Below are 10,387 nucleotides of genomic sequence, written 5' to 3' on the forward strand. Positions count from 1 at the left end.
AAAAACTGTCCAACCAGTTCTCCTCATAATGAGAACAACATACCAGACATAGCACACACACACACACACACACACACACACACACACACACACACACACACACACAGAATACATATTATTTCTACATTTCCTGGTAGGAAACGTATGAAAACTTTAAGATCTGTAACATTAAACTCTTCTTCATGTGTTTACTGTTCTGACTTTATTGGTCTAAACCCATTTAAATGTGATGTAAATCTTGTTTAAACTGTGTTAACTGTTCTGAATCTGACTTTAACTTGGTGTAAACCTGGTGTAAACCCAGTGTAAATGTGTAAAGCTGGTGTAAACCCAGTATAAATGTGTAAATCTGGTGTGGCTATAATGTAAGTAGAAAAAATTAGAAATGACAGGAGCTGCTCTCATCTGGTGTTTTTGTTACTAAACTAGTGATTCAGTGAATTTAAACCGGACCAAACCATGTTAAGCTGAGTGTAGAGGTAGAGCAGACAGACAGGTAGAGCAGTGATCGGAGAGAGGTGGAGGAGGAGGAGGAGGAGGAGAGTATAAAAAGCTGCTGCTCTCTTTCAGCTCAGTTCAGACTCAACAAAGTGAAGTTTGGTTCGTGTCAACCTGAACAACAACATGCTGCGACGGTGAGTTTAAAACTTTATGAAACTGTTTGACTTTTACACATCAGAACACTAAAGGAACTATTTGTACTATACTATACTATATACTGAACTATTTAACCATTAATTCTTCATCACTGATACTGAACCTAAAACTCAATAAATCTTAATGGAAGTTTATAAAATGTCTTTTATTAAATATTTAATGCCGTCTGAGGAGACATTTCAACTGTAAACACTATAACAGCCGACGTTGCTCTGTCGGAACATTTTGTGCTGCGACACCTGATTGTTCTAATTAGACTGTCAAGTGATCTCACGTCAGTTCATCTGTAACCTGTCTGCAGTCCGTCTGTAGTTCACAACAGTTTCTGTCTGTCTTATACTTTACTTTGGTTTTTAAAAAAGGAAACATTGACTCTTGTCCATCACAATATTTCTCAGATGTTATAGTCATCACATGAATCATTATCATGTGAAGCTGCAGTTCAAACAGTTCCAAACTAAATTTATTAAATAGCTGAGCTAATATTTAAGCTGCTGACAGTATCAGTGTTTAGGTTTGGTCCGTTGGCTCAGCAGAAGGACGCCAGTGTTTCAGCTGCAGTCACTCGACTCTCAGATGAACCTCAAAGCTCGTATGTCTCTTTGAGGATCTGAGCTGCTCGTCATTGTTTCTTTCTATACATTGAAAAGAAGAAACGCTTTGTTTCTTTGCTCTCTGTCAAGGAACCACAAAGAACTGCAGTCATTTAACCCTTCAGACCAGTTTCACCCTCCACTCAACACAGCTCATATTCAACACTTAAGCACATTACATTATTTCTGTCAATTTACAGTCTTAATGTTTGTCACTTTACATTCTTAATGTTTGTCACTTTATATTCTTTATAATTGTCACTTTACATTCTTTGTTTGTCACTTTACATTCTTTATATTTGTCACTTTACATTCTTTGTTTGTCACTTTGCAGTCTTTATGTTTGTCACTTTACATTCTTTGTTTGTCACTTTACATTCTTTATAATTGTCACTTTACATTCTTTATGTTTGTCACTTTACATTGTTTATATTTGTCACTTTACATTCTTTGTCACTTTACATTCTTTATATTTGTCACTTTACATTCTTTGTTCGTCACTCTACATTCTCTATAATTGTCATTTTTACATTCTCTGTTTGTCAGTTTACACTCTTTGTTTGTCACTTTACATTCTTTATGTTTGTCACTTTACATTCTTTATATTTGTCGTGTTACATTCTTTGTTTGTCACTTTACATTCTCTATGTTTGTCACTTTACACTTTGTTTGTCACTTTACATTCTTTATATTTATCGTTTTACATTCTTTGTTTGTCACTTTACATTCTTTATAATTGTCACTTTACATTCTTTATATTTGTCACTTTACATTCTTTGTTTGTCACTTTACATTCTTTATAATTGTCACTTTACATTCTTTATATTTGTCACTTTACATTCTTTGTTTGTTACTTTACATTCTTTATAATTGTCACTTTACATTCTTTATATTTGTCACTTTACATTCTTTGTCACTTTACATTCTTTATAATTGTCACTTTATATTCTTTATGTTTGTCACTTTACATTCTTTATATTTATCACTTTACATTCTTTGTTTGTCACTTTACATTCTTAATGTTTGTCACTTTACATTCTCTATATTTGTCACTTTACATTCTCTATGTTTGTCACTTTGCATTCTTTATGTTTGTCACTTTACATTCTCTATAATTGTCACTTTACATTCTTTATGTTTGTCACTTTACAGTCTTTGTTTGTCACTTTACATTCTTTGTTTGTCACTTTACATTCTCTATAATTGTCACTTTACATTCTTTATAATTGTCACTTTACAGTCTTTATGTTTGTCACTTTACAGTCTTTATGTTTGTCACTTTACATTCTTTATAATTGTCACTTTACATTCTTTATATTTGTCACTTTACATTCTTTATGTTTGTCACTTTGCATTCTCTATAATTGTCACTCTACATTCTTTATAAATTTCACTTTACAGTCTTTATGTTTGTCACTTTACATTCTTTATAATTGTTACTTTACAGTCTTTATGTTTGTCACTTGACTGTCACAGGCCTTTTCTCTGTGTACATCATCAGGGATGTTATCTTTAATTTAACTGATGATGTAGATAATGGTCATTTTTTGTTGTCAATTAATTTAGTTGTTATGTATGATGATATGTATAGGCTGAAATACACTATAGACTCTGTCTCTTCCTGTACGACAGTACGGTGAAGGAAAACAATATGCAAACATGTTGTAGTCAAATCAACCTGTTCACTTTGCATGCGTGTTCTAGGTGTGTTGTGTTGCTGCTCGTTGCTCTCGCTGCTGTTTCTCTGGCAGCTCCAGTCACTGGTAAGCTATGACATCATCATTTGTCACTAATGTTATTATCAGCAACAATCAATATGTTCACTTAATGTTCAATATTAACTTTTTAATTATCATTGCCTCACTTTATTGTCTGTCCTTCTGGTTGTCTGTCTGTAGATCCACCAACAGATAAAGGTAAATATAAATGTTTAAGTCCCGGCATAAATGTCACTCATGTTCATTAAATCCTACACTTTAGTTCAGGTCAAGTTTTGACCCTCGACCTTGTAGAGAGCCTGCTCCTCATGATGACATCAGATCCACACAGAGCAGCCAATCAGAGTGCTGTTAATCATTTTAAAGTGTTGTCAGCGCCCCTTACTGACTGTACAGTTCAAGACTGAACAAATACAACCTGATCATTACATCACTACATCATCAGCTGTTTGTGAGATTAATGTTAAGTTATTGATTGTGACATCACCACTGTTTCTTGTATGAATGTTTCTGAACATTGAAGATTTAGAGAACGTTAAAAACCTGCTGAGGAGCCGGGAAGACCCACAGACAGGTAACAGAACAACACAAATACACAATTTATACACAAAACTCAATACAAACTACACACGCTGTACACACATTTATATAAACTATGCATCTAAACATGTTGATTTGTTTCAACAGTTTCTGCTGACAACAAAACACCAGATGACACAAGTACAGGTAACCTATCTGTCTGTTCACCTGTCTGTCTTTTCACCTGTCTGTTCACCTGTCTGTCTGTTCACCTGTCTGTTCACCGGTCTGTTCACCTGTCTCTCTGTTCACCTGTCTGATCGCCTGTCTGTCTGTTCACCTGTTTCAGGTGCTTCAGGTGTGTCCGTCAGTCCTGATCCAGGTCAGTTTGGTTTAATTCAGTTCACATGTGAATCAAATGAAATTCCAGTTTAAACTCTGATTGAAGGAAACTTTCACATCAGTTCATTTGAAATGTGTTTGTGATTCTTCAGACGACACCGACACCTCCACAGACGCTGCAGGTGAGAATACACAACCCCACAATTACTGATCGGTCAACTGGGCTCAGACACAAGACATGAAATAACCAGGATGAGACGCAAAACAACTGAAACATGAACAGAAATCAAATACAGCTGCTCAGAGCTCTGACCCAAAAGAACCTGTCTCAGATAAACAGACAACAATAACAATAAAACAGACGACAGTAAAATAAAACATACGACAGTAACAATAAAACAGATGACAGTAAACAGACGACAGTAAAATAAAAAATACGACAGTAACAATAAAACAGATGACAGTAAACAGACGACAGTAAAATAAAACAGACAACAGTAGCGATAAAACAGACGACAGTAAAATTAAACAGAGGACAGTAACAATACAACAGACAACAATAACAATAAAATAGACGACAGTAAAATAAAACTTACGACAGTAACAATAAAACAGATGACAGTAAACAGACGACAGTAAAATAAAAAATACGACAGTAACAATAAAACAGATGACAGTAAACAGACGACAGTAAAATAAAACAGACGACAGTAACACTAAAACAGACGACAGTAAACAGACGACAGTAAAATAAAACAGAGGACAGTAACAATAAAACAGATGACAGTAAACAGATGACAGTAAAATAAAACAGACAGTAACACTAAAACAGACGACAGTAAAATAAAACAGAGGACAGTAACAGTAAAACAGATGACAGTAAACAGACAACAGTAAAATAAAACAGACAGTAACACTAAAACGGACGACAGTAAACAGACAAAAGTAACAATAAAACAGACAACAGTAACAATAAAACAGACAACAGTAAACAGACGACAGTAACAATAAAACAGACAACAGTAACAATAAAACAGACGACAGTAAACAGACGACAGTAACGATAAAACAGACAACAGTAACAATAAAACAGGCGACAGTAAACAGACGACAGTAACAATAAAACAGACAACAGTAACACTAAAACAGACGACAGTAGACAGACGAGAGTAACAATAAAACAGACGACAGTAACAATAAAACAGGCGACAGTAAAGATAAAACAGACAACAGTAACACTAAAACAGACGACAGTAGACAGACGAGAGTAACAATAAAACAGACGACAGTAACAATAAAACAGGCGACAGTAAAGATAAAACAGACAACAGTAACACTAAAACAGACGACAGTAGACAGACGAGAGTAACAATAAAACAGACGACAGTAACAATAAAACAGATGACAGTAAAGATAAAACAGACAACAGTAACACTAAAACAGACGACAGTAGACAGACGAGAGTAACAATAAAACAGACGACAGTAACAATAAAACAGGCGACAGTAAAGATAAAACAGACAACAGTAACACTAAAACAGACAGTAGACAGACGAGAGTAACAATAAAACAGACGACAGTAACAATAAAACAGACGACAGTAAAGATAAAACAGACAACAGTAACAATAAAACACGACAGTAACAATAAAACAGACGACAGTAACGATAAAACAGACGACAGTAAACAGACGACAGTAATGATAAAACAGACGACAGTAGGGACAACATTCTAAGTGTTTTTGTGTTTGTGATTCTTCAGATGACACCAACAACACCTCCACAGATGCTGCAGGTGAGAATACAGATTTCTTATGTTTCAGTCTTTGTTTATGTGACTCGTTGATGTGGATTGATCACCGATTGGAGCTGATTATACAAACACCGCTGCTTCTTGATCAAACAGACACATGTCTTTGTTTCTTTGTTTCTTTGTGTCTGAGTATTTTTAATCTATCTCACGAATCATATATTTCACACTGCAGTCTGACAGCCACAGGAGCAGCGCACTGATTGGCTGGACTCATATCTGAATAATCAATAACACGCACCTGTTTGGTTAAAGATTGGCTGCTGACGTTTCCCATGATAACAAATAAATGATGACTGTGAAATATGCTTGATCCTCAGATGCTGCAGAAGACAGTGATGACCAGAGTGACGTAAACACTACCGATAAGTCTGACAATGAGACTGAAGCTGAGGAATGGGATAAGGATGAGTCTACGACTGAGGCTGAGGATGTAGATGAGGCTGAGTCTACAACTGAGGCTGAGGATGTAGATGAGGCTGATTCTACGACTGAGGCTGAGGATGTAGATGAGGCTGATTCTACAAATGAGGCTGAGGATGTAGACGAGGCTGAAAGTATGGATGAGGATGTTGATGAGGCTGATTCTACAACTGAGGCTGAGGATGTAGATGAGGCTGAGAGTAATGATGAGGATGAGACTCAGGACGAGGCTGACAGTGAGGATGAGGATGAGGATCAGACTCAGGAGGAGAATGACAGTGAAGATGAGGATGGGGTTCAGACTCCGGAGGAGAATGACAGTGATGATGAGGATAAGACTCAGGGGTCTGAGGATGAGGTTCAGGGAGAGGATCAAAATGAAGACACTGCAGCAGAAGGGGAGGGAAGCTTGTCTGAGGAGGACGGGGAGATTTCAGACAAAATGGAAGGAGCTAGTGATGAGGACACAGAGGAGGAACACAGTGACAGTATGAATGCAGATGGGGAAAATGAATATGAAAATGAAGATCAAGATGAAGATGACAGTGACAGGCTTGAAACAACAGAGGCCAACAGTGATGCAGAAGAGAATGAGGAGGATGTTTCAGAAAGTGAAGATCAAGATGAAGATGACAGTGACGAGCCTGGAACAACAGAGGCCAACAGTGATGCAGAAGAGAATGAGGAGGATGTTTCAGAAAGTGAAGATCAAGATGAAGATGACAGTGACGAGCCTGGAACAACAGAGGCCAACAGTGATGCAGAAGAGAATGAGGAGGATGTTTCAGAAAGTGAAGATCAAGATGAAGATGACAGTGACGAGCCTGGAACAACAGAGGCCAACAGTGATGCAGAAGAGGATGAGGAGGATGTTTCAGAAAGTGAAGCTGAAGGTGACAGCACTGAACCAACAGATACAAACATGCCAGAAGATAAGGACGAGCAGCAGAGTGTTCACTCCACTGACGGTAAACAGACTGACGACTGTTTCATCAGGTGTTTTTACTTTTATTAAAGAAGAATTCAGGTCCTTTTCAAAGTTGACGTAAAGAGTCAAAAGTATAGACCGGGGTAGAGTTCAAGTATTTAGATCAAACATCAACATTTTAAAAGATCCAGACTTTAAATATGAGGATAAGGTGAAAGATCAGGGTGGAAAATATGGAGATCAAAATGAGAAGTCAAAACTTCAGAGGAAGATGAAGAAAGAGGCCGACGTGAAGAATGGGAACAGCTTGATGTTCCAAAACCCCTCCATTACGAAACCCCTCCATTCCGACACACCCCACTCCGACACACCGCTGTTCCGAATCTGACTTTCAACTTCCAATTACTTCCCAATATGGTTAGGGTTAAGGGTTAGGGTCAGGGGGTCCACAATAGCCTTTTTGGAATAGCGGGGTCTTAAGAATAAATGGGAAACCACGCCATTATGATGAATGGAAGTCTATTTTCGGAACAGCGGGGTGTAACCGCGAAGAATTCAGAGGTAAAGATCAACAAATTAAGGAAGAACTTTTAAACCTGATGAAATCCTGGTTTAAGTTTAAATTCTGTTGCACCAAACTTCACAAAATTGTCTTAGAATTAAGAAAGATTTAATTCAAACCTTGACATGATGGAAAGAACAGTATAGCTAATCTTTTAGCTAACTAGCATACAACGTGACATTTTATTAAAAACACAGAGCAGCTGACTGATAACGTTTGTTCCCTCCTTTATATTTACCAGGTCCAGACTGGACCAACAATTCAGTTTATTAATGGATTTATTTGATTCTGGACCTACAAGTACTTTCACAACTACTAAATACTAATACTACTAATACTACTACTGCTACTGCTACTACTGCTACAACTACTACTACTACTGCTACTACTACAACTACTACTGCTACTACTGCTACTGCTTCTACTACTACAACCACTTCTACTGCTGCTACTGCTACTACTACCGCTACTACTGCTACTACTACTGCTACAACTACTACTACTACTACTACAACTACTTCTACTGCTACTACTACTGCTACTACTGCTACTGCTACTACTGCTACTGCTACTGCTACAACTACTACTACAGCTACTACTACTGCTACTGCTACAACTACTACTACTGCTACTACTACTGCTACTCCTACTACTGCTATTGCTACAACTACTTCCACTACTGCAACTACTTCTACTGCTACTACTGCTACTACTACCGCTACTACTGCTACAACTACTTCTACTGCTACTACTACTAGCACTACTGCTACTACTGCTACTACTACTGCTACTTCTACTACTGCTACTGCTACAACTACTACTGCTACTGCTACTACTGCTACTACAACTACTTCTACTGCTACTACTACTGCTGCTACTGCTACTACTGCTACTGCTACAACTACTTCTACTGCTACTACTACTACTGCTACTGCTACAACTACTACTACTACTACCTACTACTGCTACTGCGACTGCTAGTACTGCTACAACTACTACTACTACTACATCTATATACTACTACTAGTAGTAGTAATACAAATACTAATATTACAACTAACAAGCGTAAAATGAAGAATTCAAAAGTCAACACAAACGGTTATTGTGTTTCAATGTATTTAAAGGTCAACCAGGTAAAGACTACGGGTGAGGGTTCATGGAGATCAAATTAAAAAAATTAAAATTAAATGGAGTCGAGATGAAGAATTCAGGTGTGGGAAAAGTTTCAAGCAGTGGAAGTTCAAACAAATAATTAAAATCCAGAGTCAAAGTACAGAAATCAGAGGACACAAAGAGGTCAGGATGAAGACAAACACTCTCGAGATCATTGTTTTTGTTTACTGAGACTTTGTTTTTGTTTTCTGAGACTTTGTTTTTGTTTTCGGAGACTTTTTTGTTTGTTTGATTGTTTTTGCGTATCTCACAGAGGTAGGACTGCATCACAGTAGGTGGAGCCTGTTTGTTGATGTTAATGAGTTGTTACCTTGTTTGTTGTTGCAGCGACACCTGTTGACCAACCAGATAAGAGAGATGACCCTGCCACTACTGATGGTAAAGGTCACACCCTACTGTGACACCACACTGCCTCACAGCCAATCACAGTTCAGATCCACTTGAATGTCTGAGTTGCAGGAGAGAGAATAAACCAGTTAACCCACACAGTTTGAGAGCAAAGTGACAGAAGTGAAACGTCTCTTTCTTTTCTTCTTTCAGCCATGAATTAGATGCTCGGACTCTGTGGGAGCTCAGCAACTGCAGGTAAAATCACACTGACTCTGCTGATGAATGTAACTGTAACTGGAAGTGTAACTATGAAGTCAACAGTGACTAAGTAACTAGTTACTTTGGTCTTGACGCTCAAACTGAACTGAGTCGACTGGAGTCAAAACATTTAATTCTGTACTGCGTTCACGGAGAATGGGAACAAAAGACACTGCTGACGAGTGACAGTCAGACAGGAATCAATCAATCACAGATGTTAATCGATCAGTTCTGTCATGTCACACACAAACAACAACAATGATCAACTGAGTGTTTTTGTGTTTTCTCCCGTCAGAGCCGGCCCCACGGTTGACTCAGTTACCATGACAACAACAATAAGAACCGCAGCTTAACTTCGACCTCCAGCTTCCAGTTTATCAATCAATCCATAAATAAATGTGTTTTATCACATGCAATTATATAAGGCTCAGCCTCTGTCTCCACTGTCTTCAGACTCCATGTCTTTCACCTGTCTCACTGTCTGTCTGTCTGCTCTGTGCTCACACGTGTACATACAGTCATCGTTTACCTGCTGACCTGAGATCTGCTGTGTTCACATCGTTTACTGTACAAACATTCATGAAGGACGAACGATTGTCTGTCAGCAGAGGAACTGCTAATAAAGTCTGAATTTTCTCATGAGTCTCTGAGTCTTTATTTACTCCTGTGATCGTACACCGATGATGAACCTGATCAAAGAAACAGCAGCGACAGTCAGGTCAGAGCAGATTATAAAATGATTTTTTAAAACAGACTCAGGTGAACGAAACGTTAAAATGCTGAAAGAATTTCAGGTTACACTTGTGTCTGTCAGTGGGTCATAATTAATAAGTAACATATTTCAAATGTCTTTGAAATTACCCCCAAAAGGACCACAACTACCTCAAAACTTATTGAAAATCACCAAACATGATTTTATAATAATATTCTATATTTTTTTTCTATTATATATATATATATAGCTGCGGATTTCTTTAATACATTTGCAGGAAACTTCAAACTTGTTTCTGTCCAACCTGCAGGTCAGTTTTTAACTATATACATCCGCATCAAGTCTGTCTGTCACACACACGCA

General features: G+C 37.6%; 1 protein-coding gene across 1 annotated transcript; it reads left to right on the top strand.

Moving 5' to 3' along the window:
• The first annotated feature begins 583 nt into the window (after positions 1-583).
• stm (starmaker) lies at positions 584-9,954 on the top strand. The gene is made up of 12 exons (XM_084379260.1): positions 584-635; positions 2,955-3,013; positions 3,149-3,166; positions 3,492-3,542; positions 3,656-3,694; positions 3,837-3,869; positions 3,982-4,011; positions 5,591-5,623; positions 5,959-7,029; positions 9,052-9,102; positions 9,265-9,309; positions 9,608-9,954. The coding sequence occupies exons 1-11, from the start codon at positions 625-627 to the stop codon at positions 9,273-9,275; spliced, it is 1,407 nt and encodes a 468-aa protein (XP_084235386.1). The 5' UTR covers positions 584-624; the 3' UTR covers positions 9,276-9,309; positions 9,608-9,954.
• The last annotated feature ends 433 nt before the right edge of the window (positions 9,955-10,387 follow it).

The sequence above is a fragment of the Pagrus pagrus genome (assembly GCF_965226575.1).
Source record: "Pagrus pagrus genome assembly, chromosome: 17".
NCBI lineage: Eukaryota > Metazoa > Chordata > Actinopteri > Spariformes > Sparidae > Pagrus > Pagrus pagrus.